This window comes from Apis cerana, linkage group LG1 (assembly GCF_029169275.1).
Source record: "Apis cerana isolate GH-2021 linkage group LG1, AcerK_1.0, whole genome shotgun sequence".
Classification (NCBI taxonomy): Eukaryota; Metazoa; Arthropoda; class Insecta; order Hymenoptera; family Apidae; genus Apis; species Apis cerana.
This window is the reverse complement of record NC_083852.1, coordinates 24763933-24788772: the sequence shown is the minus strand read 5'-3', so window position 1 is coordinate 24788772 and position 24840 is coordinate 24763933. Positions and strand designations below refer to the sequence as shown.

General features: G+C 19.8%; 5 protein-coding genes across 9 annotated transcripts; 4 read left to right on the top strand and 1 right to left on the bottom strand.

Annotated features, from left to right (window-relative positions):
* Window positions 1-264: 264 nt before the first annotated feature.
* LOC108002165 (vesicular glutamate transporter 2.2) lies at window positions 265-7056 on the top strand. Of its 4 annotated transcripts, none has more exons than XM_028668875.2 (11): window positions 265-506; window positions 3117-3204; window positions 3600-3658; window positions 3892-4075; window positions 4662-4895; window positions 5060-5362; window positions 5546-5669; window positions 5749-5882; window positions 6047-6189; window positions 6386-6506; window positions 6579-7056. In XM_028668875.2, the coding sequence occupies exons 3-11, from the start codon at window positions 3606-3608 to the stop codon at window positions 6756-6758; spliced, it is 1476 nt and encodes a 491-aa protein (XP_028524676.1). In that variant the 5' UTR covers window positions 265-506; window positions 3117-3204; window positions 3600-3605; the 3' UTR covers window positions 6759-7056. The 4 variants fall into 4 exon arrangements, with proteins under 4 accessions (XP_028524676.1, XP_028524674.1, XP_016919170.1 ...); XM_028668874.2 differs by lacking the exon at window positions 265-506 and adding an exon at window positions 2682-2801; XM_028668873.2 differs by lacking the exon at window positions 3117-3204 and having other exon boundaries at window positions 266-506.
* Window positions 7057-7938: 882 nt separating this feature from the next.
* On the top strand, window positions 7939-12166 carry LOC108002177 (uncharacterized). Of its 2 annotated transcripts, none has more exons than XM_017063702.3 (7): window positions 7939-8378; window positions 8505-8671; window positions 8785-8994; window positions 9065-9441; window positions 9525-9881; window positions 10018-10788; window positions 10907-12166. In XM_017063702.3, exons 1-7 carry the CDS (start codon window positions 8242-8244, stop codon window positions 11672-11674), a joined length of 2787 nt encoding a protein of 928 aa, XP_016919191.1. In that variant the 5' UTR covers window positions 7939-8241; the 3' UTR covers window positions 11675-12166. The 2 variants fall into 2 exon arrangements, with proteins under 2 accessions (XP_016919191.1, XP_016919190.1); XM_017063701.3 differs by having other exon boundaries at window positions 8502-8671.
* A 263-nt stretch (window positions 12167-12429) lies between these two features.
* LOC108002028 (U6 snRNA-associated Sm-like protein LSm1) lies at window positions 12430-14555 on the bottom strand. The gene is made up of 4 exons (XM_017063386.3): window positions 14358-14555; window positions 14160-14278; window positions 13634-13818; window positions 12430-13558 (listed from the first exon to the last, which is right to left on the bottom strand). Exons 2-4 carry the CDS (start codon window positions 14203-14205, stop codon window positions 13385-13387), a joined length of 405 nt encoding a protein of 134 aa, XP_016918875.1. The 5' UTR covers window positions 14206-14278; window positions 14358-14555; the 3' UTR covers window positions 12430-13384.
* Window positions 14556-15018: 463 nt separating this feature from the next.
* LOC133667800 (cytochrome c oxidase assembly protein COX16 homolog, mitochondrial) lies at window positions 15019-16040 on the top strand. Its single transcript, XM_062087061.1, has 3 exons — window positions 15019-15156; window positions 15213-15321; window positions 15695-16040. The coding sequence occupies exons 1-3, from the start codon at window positions 15056-15058 to the stop codon at window positions 15767-15769; spliced, it is 285 nt and encodes a 94-aa protein (XP_061943045.1). The 5' UTR covers window positions 15019-15055; the 3' UTR covers window positions 15770-16040.
* A 659-nt stretch (window positions 16041-16699) lies between these two features.
* On the top strand, window positions 16700-24172 carry LOC108002189 (blastoderm-specific protein 25D). Its single transcript, XM_062087060.1, has 13 exons — window positions 16700-16783; window positions 17841-18234; window positions 18322-18452; window positions 18635-18831; window positions 18965-19201; window positions 19266-19686; window positions 19772-19932; window positions 20018-20085; window positions 20161-20222; window positions 20299-21186; window positions 21383-22076; window positions 22242-22342; window positions 22492-24172. Exons 2-13 carry the CDS (start codon window positions 17853-17855, stop codon window positions 22627-22629), a joined length of 3480 nt encoding a protein of 1159 aa, XP_061943044.1. The 5' UTR covers window positions 16700-16783; window positions 17841-17852; the 3' UTR covers window positions 22630-24172.
* The last annotated feature ends 668 nt before the right edge of the window (window positions 24173-24840 follow it).

Below are 24840 nucleotides of genomic sequence, written 5' to 3'. Positions count from 1 at the left end.
TTAGAAATATTTTTTCTCAAATTATCAATTATTTAAAAAAAAGATGAAATATTTATATGGAATATTTTATTTAAAACAATTCAAGAAGTGTCAAATGCTAATAACAGGATTATCGTAAATAAAGAAATATTTACGAATTATTGCATAATGTCGAAAATATTGCATAATATTCGAACTGTTACAAATGCAATACGATACTGTGATTGGTGCTTTGCAAAGAACAATTTCCAACCTTCTATATGTTCAACTTTACCTGTACAGTTCACTACTTACCCACTTAACATTTCCGTTTATTTCAAACAGTTGCTTATGGCCATTTAACGTGTACCATTGCGGAATTTCTTATTAGTTCTTAAGTAATGTTACAAACATATTTTGTAATTTTTTACTAATATTATAATTATATGATAATATGATTTTTATTTTTTTTATATTGTAAATTTATAAATAAGTGATAAGTGAAATTTTTGTGACGTTTATGGATTTATTTAGAAAGATTAATAACAGTAAGTAAATAATTATAATTGAAATATGAAAATAAATTTAATTTACATATAATGAGAAAAAAGTATTATTTTTAAAATTAAATGATTCGATTTAATTTTTTATTAATTTTTTATAATTGAAATAAATAAAATTATTATAAATATATTTTTTAATAGTTATTAACAAAAATCTTAAAAAAGTTTATTTATATTTATAAAGTTATATTAGATTAAGATTAATATTAGCAAAATTACGATAAGTAAATTTTTAAATAAAACTATTAAATTAAAATTTGAAAAATATTCAATCAACTTTTACATATCCGGTTTTAGATTATCTTTAATCAAATGCCATTTCGATTTTTTTATTAATTAAATGTCCCGTTGTACTGTTCTCTTTCATGAACTGGATTTCCTTGAGACTTTCTACAGATATTGTAATGATATTATATATATAAATCTTTGCATAAAGATATCAAATGATCTAATAAATTATTTTAGAAAATTTCAATACATATTTTATATAATAAAAAAAATTATTATACATTTTATATTTGAATAACAAAAAATATATTACTATATTAAAATACTTAAAATTTAATGCTATGAATACTATATTTATATTTAAATTGTCTAATAAAAATCATTTTTATGAATTACTATATTACAATGCATAATTCATTAACTACGATATTATAACTTGACATGTAGATATGCAATATGACTCACTTTAGTTTATAATTCATGAAATTTCTTTTGCTCCTCGTGATATTGAGATTCTCTAAATTACTTGGAAAATATATGATTATACAATATACAAATGTATTTCTACTAAAATGTTAATTATAATAATTATGATTTAATGAACTCTAATTTATAATACAGTAATATTATAATTTAATTCTATCAAATTTTCGTATAAAATTTTAAAATTTCAAATTCTAATAAGATTTCTATTTTTATTCATTATTATTTATTTAAAATAATAATGAATTTCTTTATAATTTGTGAAATTTTCTAATTGAGAGTAATTCTATGAGAGGAATTTTAAATTTATGATCCATAATCAATTTCAGTAATCTAATTGTAATCTAATCTAATACACTAAATTAATTTTATCCAACGTAATAAAATCATTTGTGTCAATATTTTGATCGAATAAAATATTTTTTTTAAAAGATAAAGATAAAGAAAAAGTCTTATATGCCATATAATAAAGAAAAATTTTTTTATTGATATTTGTTTATATTTATATCATATAAGATTTCAATCACTTACAATATAAATATATATATATAAAATGAAAATTAAATACATGAATATTCAATTATTTCTTGTTATCAATAAATTTTATGTAAACGCATATCCAATAATTTTTTATAAAGTTTTGAAATAGAATGTAGAAAATGAAAGTGAATGTAGGAATGAAGTACGATCAATAATGCAAGTATAGTCCTATCGTGATTAGATCACGAATATATTTCATTGACATTTTTGACTTTTCAACTTATCATTTATGAATAACTTTATTCATAAATGTATAAAATTTAATAAACATACTAAAATATAATCTATTATGTATGGATAACTATTATATCAAATATAATGTAAAAATTAATAAAATATATATATGTAATCTATATGTATAATCTAAATCTAAAATGTAAAATGTAAAATATAAAATGTAAAATTAATAAATAAATAAATCGAATTTAAATCAAAATAAAATTAAATAAAATTAGAGTAATATTAATATATTATTATATAGTAATTATAATATATTATATATATATTATTATCGATTTTTAATTTAATTTTTTAGATATAATATTAATAAAAAAAGATGTAATTATATCAATTATTTTTTAATCACACGAAATTAGAAAAATAAAATGTTTAAAATAGTTATTGTAAATTTTACTTGTAATTTGCAAAAATCTTCGTCTTTTTTAATTTTAATCAAATTTTAATTTGAATTATGAATACGTGTTTTTATAATTTGATATCTGATATTATTTTAAACAAAAAAAATAATGGATATATTCTTTAAATTCTTCAAATATATAATTTATATGCAGATGTGTATATACATAATATATTTTAAAGAATATATTTATCTCAAATATGATAAAATGTTAAAAATTACTTAACTGTTAAATTTGACTATATTGACGGAAATACACATATGTTATCACAACTGTTGCTTTGCGTAATAGGTTGTCAGTAATATTTACTGTGTAAAAGCTTTGTGAATATATCAATAGAATGCTTATAGATATCAGTGTACTTGAAAAATTAATTTTCTATTCAAATGAGGTATCGTAAAATATAAAAACACAACAATTGTTTGAATTATAATTGTTAAAATAATTTGAATTTATTACGATATTTTCAATTAATATACACGACACTGCAATATGGTTTCTATTCTTTTGTCTCTTGTGCAAATGAAAAGGAAAAATGAATTTGAAATTACAAGTGATAAAATGATTGTTTGATTAATTTTCTAATAATAATTCATTTTTAGTTTTGAACAAACAAAAATATTATTTATTATGATTCTTGTTTTATGATTTTTGTTGATTTAAAATTTAAACATTTGTTTTTTTTTTATTATTATTATATTTCTAGTGAAACAACATAAATTGATTTCTCTGATCGTTTTCTCTGTATATTGTCTGCTTAGTGCGGAACTTTCTACTTTCGAAGTATATTATTTGTAAGTACATACGTAATGCAAATATATAGGTCATTGATAATAGTTAATAATCTTTTTTTCGATTTTAATAGCTAAAATTTATATGATACATATAATTATATGTATTACTTTAAGTCTATTATTTATTATACAATGTTTATATTAATAAATTGAAAAATTAAAAATTAATTATTATATTCATAATAAATTTTTTTATGAATTATATGAATAATATAATTAAAAAAATTATATCTTAACCTTGATAATATTTAAACATATTGTTACATGCTTTTTAAAATTTTATCTGATTTGTAGCATATAGCATATAAATAGAGATATGTATCATAATTCTTTTATAACTTTGTCATAATTTATTAGATTCCTCTGAATTTTATCTAAAATCAGTAATCTTTCAGGAAACGATGGAGAGAAAAAAATCTTCGATTGAATCTAACAAAGATACTGACTATGGAACGTGAGTATTGCAACTAATTACCCCATTGCAATAAAATTGATAAATTGTTTTTATTTATCTTTGTTTATTCAAAGAACTCAAGTATATAAATATATTAATATATAATGTTTCATATTTAAATAATAATAATTAATTTAAAAAATATTTTTTTATTTAAGAAAATTTTTTATTGTTTGAAAAATTATAGAAATTATACTTAATGCGACACATTTATAATATTGATAATTTTTTAGCGTTAAATACGAAGATGAACTTGTATCTTCCTGGAAATTTTGGAAAAAAAGAAGATATGTAGTCGCAATATTAACATTTCTCGGATGTTTTACGTCTTATATTCTTCGAGTAAATTTAAGTGTAGCCATCGTTGCGATGACTGCGGAGATTCGCAAAATTGATGAAAATGGAAATGAATATTTTGTAAGTTTGAATTAAATTTTAATTGGTTTAAGATCAAATTTTTGTTATTATTTTTTACAATTTTTTTTTGTTTTTATTATAATTATAAAATATATATAATTCACTATTATTATTATTTTATTATTATTATTTATTATTTTATTATTATTATTTTATTATTATTATTATTATTATTATTATTATTATTATTTTATTGTTTTGTTACAATATAAAAATTTTAAATTTCAAATTTTATCAAAATTATGTTACTTAATATTTACATATATCATAATATTGGGAATATTATAAAAATAAAGATGAATAAATTAACAAAAATTTGATAACAGATTTTTTAACATTTATGTTATCATCATAAATTCAGTAAGTTAATGGATTAATAGCATTATATTAATGCAAAGAATTAAAATGAAAAATTTCTCTTATCTCTTATCTTTTAACGCTGTGTTATCATATTTTGTATGTACTATATTCAATAAATTATTTATTTACGATTCATCATAAATTTTTGGAAGCTTTAAAAAAATATATACTGATATAATAGATAACAAATTTTAACTTTAAAATGTATTTAGCATGTTATTTACAGGAAAAAGAATTCGACTGGGATTCAAAAACACAAGGACTAGTTTTAAGTTCTTTTTTCTATGGATATATAAGTACTCAATTACTTGGAGGATTGCTTAGCACGCGTATTGGTGGAAAAAAAGTTTTTGGTTTTGGAATTGCAATTACTGCTTTTCTTACAATTATCACACCACCTTTAGTTAAAGTGAGCGTTTACATTTTGCTCGCTTTGCGAATTATAGAAGGAATTTGTGAGGTAGACGATATTTAATTTTTAATTATTTAAATTATTTTATTTAATAAATAACTCCAAATAATTATTATTTTAAAAAATTAGAATAATTATGACATTTTTTTCAAAGATTTAATATGTTATAAAATAGGTACAATATATCATAGAAGGTAATAATTTGAATTCAGGGTGTAACATATCCTTGTATACATGCAATATGGGCACAATGGGCACCTCCATTGGAAAGATCAAAATTAGCAACCATTACATTCTCCGGAAGTTTCTTTGGAACTGTATTTGCCATGCCAGTTGCTGGATTAATGACTGAATATCTTGGTTGGCCTTCTGTTTTTTATGGTTTTGGAGGAGCTGGTCTTATTTGGTTTTTTTATTGGTGGATAGTTATCAAGGATAGACCAGAGGACGATAAATCTATTTCAAAAACTGAACTTGAATATATTAAAAATAGCCTTGGAAATTTGAAAGAAGAAGTAAATGTTAAAAAAAATTAATTACAATATTATTAATTTTTATTTTTATTATCAATTTTACTTTTGATAAAAAATTAAACAATTTAAATAATTTTTTTTCAAAAATTATATGTATATTGTCTTTTAGCTTTTCGCTTTTATAAATAATTTTTATTACCAATAATTTTTATAATTCTTTCATAGAAAATTAAACATCCATGGAAAGCTATGCTTACATCTCCACCAGTTTGGGCAATTATCGTAGCTCATTTTAGCGAAAATTGGGGTTTTTATACTATGCTTACTCAGTTACCAACATTTATGAATGGTTAGTTGATATTTAATAAATTGATTAATTAAATAAGCATATTCAACAATATAATTATATTTAAATAATTTATCTTTAGATGTACTTGATTTCAAATTGGACAAAACTGGATTTTTATCTGCATTACCATATTTAGCTATGACTTTTGTTGTTCAATTTTCTGGGCATTTAGCAGATTATTTAAGAGTGAAAAAAATTTTAACGACTACGCAGGTCTGTTATTAAACATTTAAAATTTTAAAACTTTTCTTTTTCTCTTGTTAATATTACAAATATTTTAAAGTGATCACATTAGTTTATTGTTTTTAAATTTTGTTCAATTTTATTTTTTATACGATAAAAATATAAATGAAAATATTATTATACTTATGTTTCAGGTGCGTAAATTATTCAATTGCGGAGCTTTTTTATTTCAAACTATATTTATGACCTGTACAGGTTTTATTTCAACAACAGCAGGGGTTGTTATTTCTATCACTATAGCTGTTGGTCTTGGTGGCTTTGCATGGTCTGGTTTTGGGTAATTTTTTTTAAATTTTATATAAAAATATAAATATAGAAGAAAAGAGAAATAAGAGATAAGAAAAAATACTATTATTTATTATTTATTATAAATTAATTTATTATAAAAAATATTATATAAAATATAAATATTATTAAAAAAGAAAAAAAATTTTTATACATAATTCATATTCTATAAATTGTTTTTATTGCAGAGTAAATCATTTAGATATTGCTCCTAAGCATGCAAGTGTACTTATGGGAATAGGAAATACTTTTGCCACATTACCTGGAGTTGTAAGTCCTATTATAACTGGATATATTGTTCAAAACAAAGTAAGTTTTAATTATAAAATATTTATCTTCATCTAAACTAAAAACTTTAATGATAAAGAAATGTTTTTACAGAGTCCTGAAGAATGGAGAATAATTTTTATCATTGCTGGTGCAATTTATTTAATAGGAGCTATAATATATGGTTTATATGCATCTGGTGAAAAACAAAAATGGGCACAAGAAAATGAAACGGAAAATATAGAATCAAAAAAATCTTATGATAATCCAGCAATGGAAATCGATAATTTATAACAAAAAAATTTATAAAAAAATTTTATTGATAATTACATCAGTATTTATGATACATATATAAAATTATTGAATATTTGACTATATTTATATTTTTATTGTATATACATGTTACAAATTATTTTTTTACCTAAATTTTTAAATTTTAAATTTTTACGAATAAAAAAATTGACAAAACATTTTATCAAATATATATATATATATATTTATATATATATATATTATGTTATATATTTATTAAATTATACATTTTGAAAATAAAACATGAATATAAAAATATAAATTCTTTTTTAAAATTTAATTATTAGCGTCCTATATTTTTATAATATATTAAATATTATAACTATTTATAAATATTATGAATATTCATGAATATTATGAGTTACATTATAAGATGGTTTGTATTAAAATATTCACATGAAATATATCGAAATATTTTAAAAAATTATTATACATTTTAAGTTAAGAATGCATATCTGTATTTTTTACAAAATTAAGACAATATAAATTTGAAAAAAAATAATAAAAGATATATTTAATAGACATGCCATTCTTTATGATTACGAAACAAGAATAAATATGGACAAGAAAAACAAATAGCTTAAAAGTATAAAAATCAGTATCATCTTCAAGATATCACAAATAAAACATACAAAAAAAGGATAGAAAACAGTAAGAGGAAAATAGAAATAGATTAAGAATTGAATAATAGCGACATCTCTTGAATATTAAAGATTTTTTCTTTAAAAACAAAATATAGAATTGAAGATCAATGCCATCTCTTGAGTTTTATTTTATTTTATTCTGAAAAAAGATATCTTTAGCATTCGAGAGATAGCATTGTTAATCAATTCTAATCCTAATTTGATCTTTCTACTATTTTCTTTCTGTTTCATTTACAATACTTTGAAGATGGCGCTGATTTCAATATTTCTATTTTATACCTATCCTTATTCATTTGCTTTTTTTTTTTATATTTATTCTATAAATTCATATGTTCGAAAGATGATATCAATTTCTTATTAATCTTTTTATTTCCTTCACTTAATTATTTAAAATAACTACTTTTTTATATATCTGAATTTAAAAATATAAAAAAATTTCTAGAAATCCAAATTAATTAATTAAATTGTTCATCTTTTTTCACGTTACACATTTTGTATAATATCACCACCAGATGGTGCTAAGAATAAGATTTGGTATTGTGTTACTATAAAACCGTTATTACTTTGTGTAAATCCGGATAATTGAGTACTGGTTCAATACGTATTTAAGAAAACTACGAATGAATGAAAATATTAATGCATTATGTTTTATTTCTCACATTAATCAATTATTTTATAAAAGATAATTTATAATGGGTGCATAAATATTTTATATCAAAACAGAAATCATTCAGAATGAAAGTAACCGCCGTTAACGAAACGGTAACAAACGTGTATATAATAATTCAAAGATGTCAGAACGTGTTTAAATTATCGTTATTATGGAATTAACAATGGAAGATTTTAACGATGGTGTGGATGGTAAATTGGCTTTTAGAATGCGAAAAGTCAATCCTGAACAATTTCACACTCTCGTCAAAATGCATTTATCTTTTGAATTAGACCTCAATACCGAAGAGTAAGATGACTTATTTAAATTATTTAAATTTGAATTTAAATATTGATATTATAAATTGTATAATGATTGTTTGTCAAAATAAAATATATTTTATAAAATGTAAAATTAATTATTATATTATAGCAGTGATTGTATCAATGAAAAGACGAAATTAAAAAAATGGGGTCTCTTAAGTTTTTCAAAAAAACCTAAATCGACAATTAATTTGCAAAAAGGAATTGAAGGTGCTAGTTTATCTGAAGATGGAATAAATCAAGTGAAACAGTTAATAGAATATTTATCTAAAGAACAAAGTAAGTAAAAATTATTTTATTTATGTAAAAATTTATATTATAAAATTATAATAATTATTAATAAAATTTAAATAATTATTTTTTTTATTTTTATATCTAAATGAAATTTAAAGATATTATTCAAGAAGGTATATTTCGACGTACTGGTAAATTGACAAGACAACAAGATTTAAAAATTGCACTATATCAAGGTAGTCCATTAAATCTTAATGATGGTCGATATAGTGTACATGATTGTGCATCAGTATTAAAAGGATTTTTAGCTGATTTACCAGAACCATTGTTATCAGATTTACATTATCCTGCACATTGTCAAATTGCTGGTAAGGAATTATTAAATTATTAAATTAATTTTAATTATGTTATTTTAAAATTTATTATTCTTGATTTTAGAATTGTGTAGTTCTGATGTAAGTGGGAATGATGCTAGATTATTAAGATCTTTGCAATTACTTTTATTACTTTTACCATCTATAAATAGAGTTCTACTTAAATATATTTTGAATCTTCTTAATAAAACAGCTAGTTTTGAATCTAATAACAAAATGAATTGTGATACTCTTGCTACTCTTTTTACTCCACATTTATTGTGTCCAAGAAAATTATCACCAGAAGCTTTACATATTAATTCTCAAAATTTATCGTGTTTAGTTGCTTTTATGATTAGAAAAGAAAATGAATTATTTGAAATTCCACCGAAACTAGCTACAGATATTAGAGCATATTGGGTAGAACAAGAAAGAAAATTACTTAGTCCTAAAAATACAGATGTAAGTTTTTTTATTTAAATCCTTAATATCTTAAATTTAACTAGAACAATATATATAGTTTAAATAATTATTTATTATTACAGTTAAATGAATCTATACAGGATACAACAGGTACAGCACATACAGTTTTCAGTTTTGTGGATCATAAATTAACAGCAAAAGCAAATTCTACACAAGATACTCAGGCAGCATTAGCACAACTTTATGCTCACATACAAGCTATGCCAGAATCAGCTAAAAAACGCAGACTTGTAAAACAATTTAATAAGGAAAATGGTCAAGGAACCCCAAGACAAGTTAAGCACTTTCGAACTAAAAGTCTTGGAGATTCAATTAAAAAACATATATTTCAGAAAAAGATTTTGGGACATAAAAAGTTTGATATTAATATAGGTTGCAATATTACTAGATCTAATAGTGAAGAAAATATATTATCATCGGTAAGATATATACAACATAATATTTTTTATGATCAATATTTATTTATTTCATAACAGCATATTAATTTTATAATGCATGACAAATATTTATAATCTATAATTAATATATTTTATATGCATGTTTGTTATTATACAGAATTTAGAAAAGTCATTACTTCAAACAAAAGTTTTATTTAGTAAATCAGATGATGAACTTAGTGTGGAAAACTATGATACAAATAATGACAATTTTCTTCACACTAAACATATTAGTAATAGCACTGGTAGTCTTAATACTTCTACATTAAAAAGTTACAAAGACAAAAGAAAAGCTGTACTAATGAAATTTATAAATATAAAGGAACAAATGAATAATCAATGTCATAACTGGCCTGTACATAAATCAAATAAAGGGTCATACGTTGATGAATCTATAAATTCAAAACCAAGTAATACAAATATATCTTTACAAGATTTTAATAGCAAAGAATTTGAAGATAATAATACTGCAATTAATACTGTTAGAATGTCTAGACAACTTAGTGAACCACCAGATATGTATTCTTCCCAAAGTACTTTATATGAAACTAGTAAAAGTGAATTATTTAGACAGAATTCAGAACCTATAATTACAGCACAAAAAGCAATTCATGGAAACATGGCATCCATTACAAATTATATTGAAGACAATAAGAAAATATTGGAACATTCAAAATTGGAATCTCAAATTGATAGTGCATGTGTCCATTTATCTCCTGTTGTAAAGAACAGACTTTGGAATGTGTATGTTGCACATACATCAACACCATCAAATTTATTACGTAAAAGCTTAGTTACTAACGATTATAAATTAACTCCTATTACTAATAATGATAAGAGCATGAGTCCAATTACACAAAGTGCTACTAAAATGACAAAAGCTATGCAGGTAATATTATTTCTTCTATTATTGCACTATTTACTTTTATTATTATTTAATATATTTATTTATAATTTATAATGTATAATTATAAATTTGAATTAATAATTTTTTATATTGATTACAGGAAACAATGATGACACCACGATCAAGAAAACCAGTAATGATGATTTCTGGATCAAATCTATGTAATCTTGCTTCTGTTAATAACAGTTGGAATCAATATAGTGTGCCTAATAACATACATAGATCAAATATTGATATTATTAGTTCAATGAATTATACTTCAATTCTAGAAGAATCTCAAAAAGTCAATAACACAAACAGCGAAATTGCATACAGTGAAATTATTGACTTAGAAAATAAAGAAAACTTAGACAAAAATACAACAGAAAAACAAAAATTTGTTACATCGATTACTGATGATTGTTATGCAATTAAACAACAAAGTACTATGTCTATAACAAGCACATTTAGAGAATATTTATTGTCTAGAAGCGTATTAACTGCTAGTCCTGTTGATCTCAGTTTTTCATCGCGTACAGGAGATTTCGAACAATCAGAATCTGATTTAAACATTTTAAATGAAGATGGTCTTTCTGAAAGCTTATTATGTTGTTTAAATGGAAATCAACCAGAATCTGATACTTCTGGTATCGTATCTGGAAGTACGAATAGTGCGAACAATTCCTTGGAAAAAAATGACGAAATGGCAAGCTCACCAAGAAAACGAGCAACTAGTTTACAACGTAATGATTCTAAAAGATCAATAGTGGAATTTAAAACATCAAAAAATATACATCAAAAAGAACAAGGTTTTAGACATAAACAATTAAGTGAATCAACATTAAATTTAGTAAAAATAAGAGACACATTTCAAGAAACTTCATTTTGATTGTGAAATAATCACAATATATGCCAAAAATTAAAATAATATTTAAACATATAAAAGTTTTAATATGTTCACTTTTATATCTTTATATACACTTATTTTAATAATTTTTATTTTAGACAGACAAATGAACATAAAAATCTATAACATTGATAGGTTTACTCAATTGTATTTTTAAAACAAAATTTTAAAGTATTGTCATTGATTTTTGGAGATTTCCATTACTTTTATGTTTTTATAATAAAAGTAGATTAATACATAAATATGTAATATACTTGAATTCGTAATATTTATATACGAATAATTAATATAAATATTAATATAAATAATTTGTACTAAGATGTAATATTTAATGCTCTAAAAAATTTATACGTTACATATATTTTGTTAATTTATAATTATTCATTATATGAATAAACTTTTTTTACATAAAAAACAAAAATATTGTAATTATATTTAAAATTAGTTAATAAATTCATATATTAAAAAAATAAATTAATGAGTTCATATTAAATGCAATGATTATAATTACATTCATTTCATTTTATATTTAAGTGCATTATTTTAACAATATAGAATCAAAAAAAAAAAAGTTAAAATTTATTTTGTGATATATTTATGTGATTTCTTTGTAAATAATACAAAGAACATTTATTTTTTAATATATATATATATATATATTCATTTTTTATGATTTTTATGAATAATATGTTAATTTTATTAAGTCTATAATAGACTTAATGAAAAGGAAGATACAATAACTTAAAAATCGTACATTTTATTAATACATTTAAATATATATAACATATCTTTATATTTGATATGTAAAAGCAAAATACAATATAATATTGTAAAAAACCTAAATAAGTTCAATATCATTCAAACAATATTATATTTAATATTATATAAACAAAGAGACAAAAAACTATAACTGTCAAAGAATGATAATATTAAATTATTAATTATAAATATGTGCTATTTGAATTAAATTTTACATAATATATTAGATTTTCTAAATAAAATATTTTAAATCATGAAATAATTTTATATATTTTTAACAAAATATATTTTATACATTTATTAAATATTTAATACATAAGTAACATTTACACATGATATCTTTTATGTTCAATCAAATTTTTAATCAAGTTGTTCATCTTTATTTTTAATTCAAAATACAAGGAAATTATTCAAACAAGAATTCTTTATATAAAACAAAGCCTTTAAAACTCATCATAGAAAAATATATGATTACTAGTGAAATATATAATCTGTAATTATAATCAATATATTTACTTATGTATTTAATATAGTCAATAAAGACTATATATTAATTATAATGTTTTCATTTAAATATAATATTTATATATAGCAGAAATTTAAACATCTTTAAAAGTATGATACAATTATAGTCCATACATTTTCTACATTATAAATACAGGATTAATATAATAAAAGTAAATTATATAAATTTTCATATTATTGATAGCTTAAGTCAAACTTCAATTGTACTAATATAGTTTTATAAAGAAATTGTTGGGCATAATTAATAACTATTTTTATCTTCACAATTATGTAATATAGTTACATTTTACAAATTATCATCACTAAATATTATCAGAAAGATAGTGATGTATAACATGAATCACACATTTCAGAATTATGTGAAGACGTAGATGACAAAGTATTAGTAGTTAATGATGTGGATATGGGTCAGAACATATCATCATGACCCATATCTGGAATATATGATAAACCTCGTTCCTTCAAAGTTTTATTTATTAATCTCTTTTGATCTTGTTTTAATTCTTGTTCTCGTCTTTGTGCATCTAAGATATCATCAACAGATACTTCAGTTAATGGTAAATCCCTTTCTTTGTCTCTGTCCTATAATAATAATCATAATGTTTTACTAAACAAAATTTTTTTTTAAATAATATAATTTTGTATATAAGATATTACTATTTCGCCTAAAAGGACAACATTTTCTCCTCTGACTATAAAAATGCCTCTTGGGATATCTCCATATTCTTTGCCAACATGAATTCTTTCAATTGTACGATGGAGCACAATATTAGCAAATTGATCAACACTTCTAAGATATCCAATTAATGTTCTGCCATCTCTTAGTAAAACCATAAGTTTTTCTAAACAAGAATTATATATAATATTTCAATGAAAATAATTTTTACCAAAATAAATATTAAAATAAACAAAGTGTTAAAATTTACAAATTTATGAAAAATTTTAAAAAATATATGAATATAATTTTGATTAGAACAGTTTAAATAATATAGTTTTATGATAATAGAAGTTAATAATGATTTATATTATATTAATAGTTTTTTATATAGAATTCAATTATTTTTATAAAATAATTTTATAAAAATTGCACTTAATAAGATTAAATGTAAAAATATAATAATATACCGGTATAACCTAACAAATGAAATATTTATAATGTTATTTAGGTAACATAAATACGTACTGTCAAGTTCTTCAAGTAGAGATGCCGTTCCTGGCAAAATGTTCATTTTGAAATTTCTTATATTCCTGGCAGAAATATTTTTCAAATTAAAATTTTAAAATTTTATACGTCAGCTTAACCTGCAGTGAAATTTAAAACTAAAATCATTTTGTTTTTTTAGAGTCAATAATCGTTTGAATTATTTTAACTTTTAATTACCGAATGAATAATATCAATAAATTTATTTAACTATATAAAGTGAAGATAATAAAATTATAATCATTATTATTTTCACATTTCTCACTTAAAAGATCCATATAAATCGATATATTTCGCTGACTTTTTATTGGTCAAATAAAATCAATTTGAATCATCGAAAAACTAAGCAAAAAATATAATTATCATAACTAAAAATATTATTATATTATTATAACTTTTTTGCAATTAAATTGTATAAATAAATTATTAGATTAATATACAAAAATCAAAACATATATATATAAAAATAAAGAAAAATATGAGTATGAAATAAATACATAATTTAATTAATATTAATATTCATATTACATATTCATATTAAATATAATAATATCATTACTTCAAAATATGTTAACTATAATATATATTTATTAATTTAGCAAATAATTATAAATAATGTATATAAAAAAAAAATACACATAAAATTAATGCATATAATGCATATAAATATAAGCAAGCATTTATATTTTAGATCCTAAATTTATATGAATATTATTTATAATGTAACAATAATATTAATAAGAAATATTTGAATCAATTAAAATTATAATTATAATATACAATTTTAATATATTTGAAATTGTAATATATAATATATTCGAAATGTATCATTTGTAGTTTATAATTCAAATTTTGTGACAGTATGTACATAACCTATAATGAAACGATTTCATGAAACAAAATTATTTCGGCAGTTTTTACCATTTATGATACTTATTATAGGAGGTTCATTCTTCATTCAAGAATTTACAAAATTAAAGTAAGTATTTTAATATTTAATAATATAATATTTTAAATTTATTTCAATTTTTCTAGATATAAATATTCAAAAGTTACATCACAGGATTTCAAAATGGAAATGAAAAAAAAAGGTATTGAAATGAAAAAATCTTATACTCTTGAAGAGGAATATGAAAAAATAAAAGTAAGTAAGACTTCAATTAAAAAATGTTTATTAAATAAAATATATATATTAAATTATATTAAAATAAATATTGAGTATTCAAGAATATAGTTTATTTTTTTAAAGAGAAAAAATTATTTTAAATATTATTAGCAAAAAATTAATAATAAAAATATTAAAATGCATAATAATAATATCAATAAGAAAGAAAATTAAAATAACAAGATAAATATTTATTACCAAATATTATGTATTATTGAATGAAAATGTGTGATAATATATCTTATTTTTTTATTTATAAAAATAATATTATTATTGTTATTGAACAAAATATTGCAATTATATTAATATATTAAATAATTATATAATAATGTTTAATTTAATATTATTATAGATTTTGGACATTGATAATTGGGAAAATGTTCGTATACCACGACCATGGGAGGAACCAAATAGTCCAAACAATTAAAATTGTATTTAAAAAAAAATTTTCATTTTAGAAAAAATATATATATATATAATAGTATATTTAATATATTTAATATTTAAAAAAAATATTAAGTTATTATTATTATTATAAAAATTAAAATTTTTCATTTTTCACTATACTTTTTTGTTATCACTAATTTTTGTTATCATGAATATTTTGTTAGTATAAAAAAATGTACACTCAATTTATTTAGTAACTTTTCTATGTTGCAAAATGATTTTATAAAAATAAAGATATTCATCAATATCTTAAATGGCAATCTTTTATTCTTATATGAAAAATATTTCATGCTAAATTTATTTATTTTTTTGTATTATTAATTCTAAAATATAAATATTTGAATATAATATAATATTTTTAAGAAACTTTTATGTATTTTATAATAATTTTTAGATAGAAACTTAATTTAATAATTATTTTATTTGAATAAATATTTTTTATTATTATTATTATTTAAATAATAAGAATTAATTTATAGAAATATATATATATTTTTTATTAAAATCACTAAATTTGAAATATACTGCCATCTAGCGTTTGTTATTATAATTTAATAAATTTAAATTTTATATATTTTTTTCAATCATAAATTAAAAGGAAAATTTTAAATTTTCTGTGAAACTCAAAAAAAAAAATTTTAATTGAAAATAGAATGATATAAATATAAAATATGTTTTGATATGATTATTTACATAATCATATTTTATATATATATATATATATATACGCACACAATTCATAAATTTTCTGTGAAACTCAAAAAAAAAAATATAAATATTACAGTTGAAAGTAGAATGATATAAATATAAAATATATTTTGATGTGATTATTTACATATTTATATATATACATATAATTCATACACACACACACACACACATACAGATTTAGTTATATATATATATATATATATATATATATATATGCGTACACATATAGATAAATAGACAGAATATGTTTGCGTGATTTGTGAAACGAACTTATAATTTAGTGGTAGGTTATAATCATTTTATAATTTAAATGTTTAGTTTTTCATATAAAAAAAAATCATAACAATAAAGTTTATTATTTTGAAATTGTTATTTCTTTATTTTTAATTACAATAACTTTATTAAAATTTGTACATACCGTTATCTAGTTGCAAACATAATTTACTTTGAAACATATTTATTACGCAATCTAAAAATAATAAAAATTTAACATTATATATATTTTTTAATTATTAATATGGTTTATAAATTATTAATATATATATATGTACTCATAATATGTTAATTTATTATACATTAGAAATTAATAATTTTAAATATGTTTTTTAGGTTAACATATCCTATATAATATTTGATTAAATATATTTTAATTGTTTAAAATATTTTTTTATTTTACTAATATAAAAAAACTTCACTGAATCCAAATGAACAAAATTGATTAATTTAGTAAAGTAATATGAATATTTTGTTTATTATAATCATTATAATATTAATTATTTCTTTTTAATTACTAACAATAAATACAATGTTGTATATATAAAAAATAAATAATTAAATAATCATTTTAGTAATTATTTCAAAAAAATTTAAAGCAAAATACTTTTAAAAATATTTATATTAATAAATTTAATAAACATACATATTATGTATATTTTATATATACATAACATAAATTAATGAATTATTTTTAAAAAGAAATGATTAATTTTTTTGTTAATGTAAAAAGAATTAAATTGAAAATTTTTATTTGAAAATATATTATTTAAAAATAATAAAAAAAATATAATTTTATATATTAATTTTACATAGTAATAAAATTTTATTTTAGAAATTGAAAATTAGAATTTAATAATTTTGAAGATTATTAATAAAGAAATATACTTTAATTTATTTTATCTTAATTTCTAAACTTTATTTATTATAGAATTTGAATTATAAATATTGATATTATTTCTTAGATCTTTCTCCTAGATCTAAGATCTAACAATTTAATTTAATAATTTTATATAATTATATTAATATTATAAATTTATTTTATTTTATGTCATATCAAAAAACAGTGAAAGGATGCCATGGATGAACAGAATAATGATCCTTATGAACAACAGCTTTATGCTGTGTTTCAAAGTTGTTTAACAAAAGGAGAAACTGAATTACGAGAAGATAATTGGCTCAGTTTATGCCACAAATTACATTTGGCAGAACAAAGTGAAGAATTAAAATCATGCATCCAACAACATGAACAAGAAAAACAATCTATATCATTCCAAGAATTTAGAACTGCTTTATTAACTTTATTAGGAAAAACACAAAATCCAATTATACAAACAGAGAAAGATAATATAACAGAATCACAAAATGATATAAATTCACATATTATAGATAATAAAAAATGTAATTCTTTAGCATCTAATAATTCTAATTCTAATGTAGATTTTTTAAATGGAAAAACAGGTAATTATAATGTTTAAATAATTCATTATTTTTCTGTATTTATAATTTATTTTTATTTATATAAAAATATATGTTATTAATTTCTAGGTGTAACAATAAATGAAAATAGACTGAAATGTTTATGGGAAAAGATAAATATTTATTTAAAAGAAAATGTGGATTCTGCAACAATCTTTTTTATATCTAACTGTTTAGGAATCCCAGCTCTTCCAAAACAGGTAATTATTTATATATATTATTTTTATATAATAATAATAATATATAATAATAATTTTGTTATATTATTATTTATATATAATATTATATTAATATTATATTAATATTTATTATATAATTTATATATTAATGAATTTATATATTAAATGAATTTAAAGTTATATCACAAAATATTATTTTACAGATTTCACAATGCATTTTTGAAAAACTTGATCAAAATTGTGATGGATTGATTAGTTTAGATGAATTTCTTGTTATATTTCAAAATAAAGCAATGGAAGATCAATTAACTTTAGATAAAAATAATGATTCCACAAAAGAGTTAACTAAATTAGATTTTAGAAAACGAAACTTTGATATACATACTTCCCGCAAAACTAGGTACTGTATTTTTGAATCTAAACATTTATAATTCAATTTATATAATATTATTATTTCACAATATTTTTATTTAATTTTTTATTCTTATTTTAATTTATATATTTTATATAATATAATATATTTTAAACAATAGTTTTACGAGGAATAATACTATTCTGGACACATGGAAATTTTCTAATATTACAAATACATCTTTATTAACGGATGGAGGTCTTAAAATATCTGAAATTTCTTTAACAGATTTAACATCTACCTTATGTGATGAATTAAAAAATTTTAATGATTCATTAGATTATTCTGCAATTCGATCTCATATAATGTTGTTACGAGATGTTCTCATATTATATCAGGAAGAATTACATAATTTAAAGTAAGTATTACAATTTATATAGAAATTATGTAATTTATTAATGGAAATGTTTCTATATTTTTAGCCTTATGATAGAAAATATAAATAGTGAAAAAGAGAAACTTCGTATCGATGCTGTCGAAGCTAATGAACGAGCAAATACTCTTGCTCAAGAAATTGATGAGCAACATGTTCGACAAGAAGAGATTGTTCAAAATTTACGAAAACAAATTGAGCAACGTCATTCTGAAACTATACAAGATTTATCAAACCAACTTAGTTCTGAACGAGAAATGAGTGCTAGCATTCTGAAATCAAAAGATGATCAAATACAAATATTACAAAAAGAAAATCATGAAATTAGAAATAAGTTTGTAAGTACATTACAAGAAAATCAAGTTTTAGAAAATGAAAATGAGAATCTTCGTAATCAAATTGAAAAATTTAAACAATCAAACAATGAATTAATAACTCAAATAAAAATGTTGGCGGCAGAACATGATGAGGTATTCAAATAATTTTATGATAAATAAAAGAAAATGAATCTAAATCTTATGTTTATATTCATATGTAATCGGTAATTTTATTTAGTCGCAAAATATAGAGGTGAAACATCAACAGGAAGTTATATATTTGGTAGATCGTATTAAACAATTACAATTAGAAGCAGTTCTTTTACAAGATCAAAATGATGAATTAACAGCAGAAATAGAAAGTTTAAAATTGCATGATCGTCATACTAAAGATATAAGGTAATATTTAAAATAAAAGATAAATTAAATATATATAAGAATATAAAAATAATAATATATATTGATTTTGTTATATTATTGACAGACCGAATAATTTTTCTGGTACTCATATAGTAACTCATACAAAGAATACACAGTCAAATGAAAATGAAAGTAAGAAAAAAAATTAATCTTTCATTTAACTTTATATTCTAATATTATATATATTAATATTTAACATATTTTTAGATAAAGAAACATTTGTAGTTGAGGAAGATGATTTAGATGTAGTTTTAAAACATTCCACATCTGTAAGTAATAATTAATAATTTATATTTAATTTAAAAAAATAAATATTAAATGTATATATTTACTTTATTATTATAGCTGTCTAGTAATTCCAATGAAGATGAAAATTGTAAAGTGATAGATTTAAAACAATTTAAAGATACAGTTATAAAGCAATTAAAAAATATATATTTAATTAATAGTAACAAATGTACTTCAGACAATTGTGCATTTAAAGATGAAATATCAGATATGATTACGAGATTACAATCTTATTCAAATACACAAATTTTTAAAGAAGCTGAGTTTATCAAAAGTATTGCATCTGAAATAGAAACAGAATGTGAAGAACGAACGAGTGAATCTTTAAGAGATTTTGTTGTCCCTAAACATAAAAATTCTGTTTGTATGAAACGAATAATAACATCCAATAGTAATGATAATAATTATGATGTCGATAATTTCAATCAAGATATAAAAAGTTCATTGCAAAATAAAGTTTTAAGTCTTAGAGATTATCCTCCTCGTAAAGAAGAACATACGAATACAGATAATCCAAAATTAAATAAAGAAAAAGATGTTTCAATTATTAATTACATCAATACAAAGACTAATAATGAAATTAATACAAGAGCTAATTCAAGTTTAATAAAAACTGAATCATCTGAAAATATTCTTTTAAACTCAAAGCTCAAAGAACTTGAAGCAGCTCATGCTGCTGAAAAGAAACAATTGATTGAACAATGTGCAGAATTAGAAAGAAGTTTGGATATGCTTAAAATAGAATATGAAGAATGCGAAGATTATTGGACTGCTAAGTTAGAAGAAGAAAGACAACTTTTTGAACAAGAACAAAAAATTAGTGACGAAAAATTTTCAGAACTTATAACTAAAATGGCAGAATATGAAGAATTAATTAGTCCAGTTGACAAAGTAAAAAATGGTCGTTTGTCTCCAATTGAAGAGAAATTTAATTTAGAACAACAAGTAAGATATATTTTTATTTATTTTTACTATATTGCATTCTATTATTCTATTATTATACAGTTTGTATTCTATTAATTATTAGTTTTTCTTTTAATATTATTTTTAATAATATTAATATTCAATATTAATATTCATTAAGTTATAATTGAACTACATATTATTTATTATGCTCACTTACATTATTTTATTTATATAGTATTTAGATTTAGAAGAAGAATTTGAAAAATGGAAACTACAAATGGAAGAAGAAATTTCTCAAAAAGATAAAGAAATTAAAGATTTACATGAAAAAATAAAATGTTTAGAACGACCGATAATGACTGATGTGTCTATACAAGTTACAGATGAATTTATTTTTCCATTTTTATTAACACGATCAAATTATGTTCCTAATGATTCATTCAGTGTTAAACCGTCCAGTGAATCAGTTTCAAAATTAACTCAATGTAGTGATAATATTCGCAATCTATCTGAAGAATTTAAATATAATGGGATCCTAGAATCTTCAACTTTATCAAATGATTTTATTCCACGATTAAAAAAAGATGACATAGATAGTGGCAATTGTAATTTACAAATGCAATATTCTATGAAAGTTAATGATGTATTTAAAGTTGAAACGCCAGAATTACAATGGAAAATAGTAGGTAATAATGGAAAAATCTTAAAAGAAGAAAATGTTCACAATGCAGAATATGATTTTGTACAGAATACATTAAAGTTAAAAGCATCAAATTGTCAGTGCATGCGAAGTGATACACAAGTAGATTGTATAAATATTAATATATTACAGAATTTAAACATGAAACTTCAGGCACAAGAGCGTAAAAGACATCAATTGCAAGAATGTTTTAAACAACAGCAATACCATATTGAGCATGTATTACAACGTGAGTTATTTTATAATTTCATTAAAATAACTATACATAAATTTTAATTATAATAATTAAAAAATTATTTTTTAGTTTCTTTTACTTTGATTTTACTTATTTTTTGAGATTTTTATTTATTGAATATTTAAATTATATATATATATTAAGATATTATTATTTCAGATATTATATCTCAACATCAAGTAGAAATATCAGAATTACAATGTCTTCTTCGTAGTACTCAAGAAAGACTTCAAATAGAATTTCAAACAAATGCAGAACAGGTACATAATTTCTTTTTTTAAAATTTGAAATATTTTTGTATTAATTTATATTATAATTATATGTAATTAATACTATTTTAAATAATATAATTTCATTCATATAAAATTTATAATTAAATAAATTTTAATTTTTCTTATTATTTTTATAGGCTGAACGATTGGCACAAACTGATATATTAGTAAAAGATTTATATATAGAAAATGCCTGTTTAACAGCTAATTTAAAACGTTTACAACAACACTATAATATGATAACAGGATTGAATACTGAATCAACTTCAATATGATATTGCAATCAGTTATTAATAACATATGATAGAAAAAGCTTTATTAATAAAATATTAGTACTAACGCTACTAATATTTTAAATGAGTGAGTCAGAGATAAATAATCTATCTCAAATGTTAATTGTGATACATACTATTTTTTTTTAATTACAGTATCAAAAAAATAAACAAAATTCATATTTTTTTTATTATAATGTTGATGTTAAATCGTAGTATAGTTTGAACATCTAAAAATAAGTAGTTAAAATTTTTCAAATTGATATACGTATTTTTATTTAATATTTTAACATGTATACATATAATGTTAAAATAATTATAAATATATATCTTAGATTTCATTTTGTGTATACATGTACAGAGATTAATTACATCAACATAAAAGTTAATACAATTCATTGTGTAATATTATACATAATGAAGAAAAATATATAATACATTTTTTTTTAAGAAAAATGTAGTATAAAAAAAATGAATGATAAAATTACCAATGATTAAAAAAGTTGAAATAATTAAAAATAATTATATTTATATTTAAAGCAAACAGTATTTAATATTAAATTCAAATTTTTTTAATGTGAAATGAAATTAAATTAATATATCATTGAATTATTATAATTAATGAAAATATATAATCTGTTTTATAACTGTTAAATTATAAACGGATTTAATTTAAATATAGTTAAAAACAGATTTAATAAAAAACGGGTATAAGATTTAATTTTCAGGAATCTATAATTATAATTTATATTAAAAAAAAAAAAACAAAAGGAAACATATAACTCGATCATAAATTATAATAAAAAAAAAATAATCAAATTAATTAGTACAAAAAATTATATTATCTTTTTTCTATATATTATTTATTAAATTATCATATACTCAAAAAAATTCAAAACTGTTTGCTTAGATTTTTTAACCTATATACCAAAGATAGGAAATTTCGAGTTTAACAATCATTAATTAATCATTATTATTATGTATACTCGTTATTTGTTACGTATAAGCAATTACTTTCTTAGTAAGAAAGAGATATTTTATTTTATAATAATTATTATGATTAAATTACAATAAAGTTATTTTGTTATTTTAATAATGTCACTTACACATATAAAAGCTTATACGAAATAAATATATTATGTACACAGTAGTATCATCATTTATAATAATAGTAAAATAATTAAGGAGACATTTAAATTGTAATACTGATTTTTTAAATTAAAATAGAATATAATTGGTTTTTTGTTTCTTAAATGATGAGATTCTATTTAATATAAAATTGAATGTAATATAAATTCTATATAAATGTTCATTGAATTTATTAATATTATTGTTAAAAAAAAATTATTTATATTTTCAAAATTTTCAATGTTTAATGTTTAATGGATTCAGTATTAGAGATTCTGAGCTTTATGATATATGATCAAGATTAATGTTATTAACATTAATATTTTGCATTCACTTATATTACACAGTTTTCAATAATAACATGAGAATTACTGTGTATTAAATATTCAACCAAATATATGCAAGATATTGTATAATATATGATCATAGCTTTATTGAATATATTATAACAATAATAATAGGTACTGTATATACTATACATACATAACTTACTCCTTTTGTATATTCTAATTCAGATTTATCTTATTTCAATCATATCATCGCTGCCATATAAAGCATTTTGTACATGATATTTATATAAATGTTTATATATTACCATGTTGCAGCGAACTGTTTTTTCATATTTGCCTTATTATCTTTATCAAAAATCTTACATGATCTTTAATACTATTTTTTTATATATATTTCTTTATTATCACTGTTAAATTATCTTTGAGTTTTTCATAATGAAATTGTTAAACGGCAATAATAATGGTTATGCTAAGTGCAAATTATACGATTTTAATGCAATAATTAAAAATTTAAAAAATATAATTTGTTGTATTATTAAACAGATGTTACATATCCTACTTTGTATACATTGTCAAAATGTACAAAGTGTATTAATAAGTAAAAGAACATAAAGAAAAAAAATTACAAATCAAAATTTGTTTTTATTATTATACTACATCTTATATTTTGTTTATTTATATTCCTTTTAAAAATGAAATTATATTATTATATTTTTTCATAATTTGAAATGAAATAACTTTAAATTTAATCATAAATTTATAAAATATAAATAATGCATTAAAAAAATTTAAAAAT

Coding starts and splice junctions, on each gene's coding strand:
- LOC108002177 (XM_017063701.3), top strand. CDS start 8,242: ATGGAATTAACAATGGAAGATTTTAACGATGGTGTGGATGGTAAATTG. Junction 8,995..9,064: donor TGCACATTGTCAAATTGCTG/GTAAGGAATTAT, acceptor TCTTGATTTTAG/AATTGTGTAGTTCTGATGTA. Junction 9,882..10,017: donor AAGAAAATATATTATCATCG/GTAAGATATATA, acceptor GTTATTATACAG/AATTTAGAAAAGTCATTACT.
- LOC108002189 (XM_062087060.1), top strand. CDS start 17,853: ATGGATGAACAGAATAATGATCCTTATGAACAACAGCTTTATGCTGTG. Junction 18,235..18,321: donor TTTTTTAAATGGAAAAACAG/GTAATTATAATG, acceptor ATTAATTTCTAG/GTGTAACAATAAATGAAAAT. Junction 20,086..20,160: donor ACAGTCAAATGAAAATGAAA/GTAAGAAAAAAA, acceptor ACATATTTTTAG/ATAAAGAAACATTTGTAGTT.
- LOC108002165 (XM_017063681.3), top strand. CDS start 2,751: ATGCTTATAGATATCAGTGTACTTGAAAAATTAATTTTCTATTCAAAT. Junction 3,659..3,891: donor AAAGATACTGACTATGGAAC/GTGAGTATTGCA, acceptor ATAATTTTTTAG/CGTTAAATACGAAGATGAAC. Junction 6,507..6,578: donor GATATATTGTTCAAAACAAA/GTAAGTTTTAAT, acceptor ATGTTTTTACAG/AGTCCTGAAGAATGGAGAAT.
- LOC133667800 (XM_062087061.1), top strand. CDS start 15,056: ATGAAACGATTTCATGAAACAAAATTATTTCGGCAGTTTTTACCATTT. Junction 15,157..15,212: donor CAAGAATTTACAAAATTAAA/GTAAGTATTTTA, acceptor CAATTTTTCTAG/ATATAAATATTCAAAAGTTA. Junction 15,322..15,694: donor AGGAATATGAAAAAATAAAA/GTAAGTAAGACT, acceptor ATATTATTATAG/ATTTTGGACATTGATAATTG.
- LOC108002028 (XM_017063386.3), bottom strand. CDS start 14,205: ATGAACATTTTGCCAGGAACGGCATCTCTACTTGAAGAACTTGACA. Junction 13,819..14,159: donor TCTACTTGAAGAACTTGACA/GTACGTATTTAT, acceptor ATTCTTGTTTAG/AAAAACTTATGGTTTTACTA. Junction 13,559..13,633: donor TTGTCCTTTTAGGCGAAATA/GTAATATCTTAT, acceptor TTATTATTATAG/GACAGAGACAAAGAAAGGGA.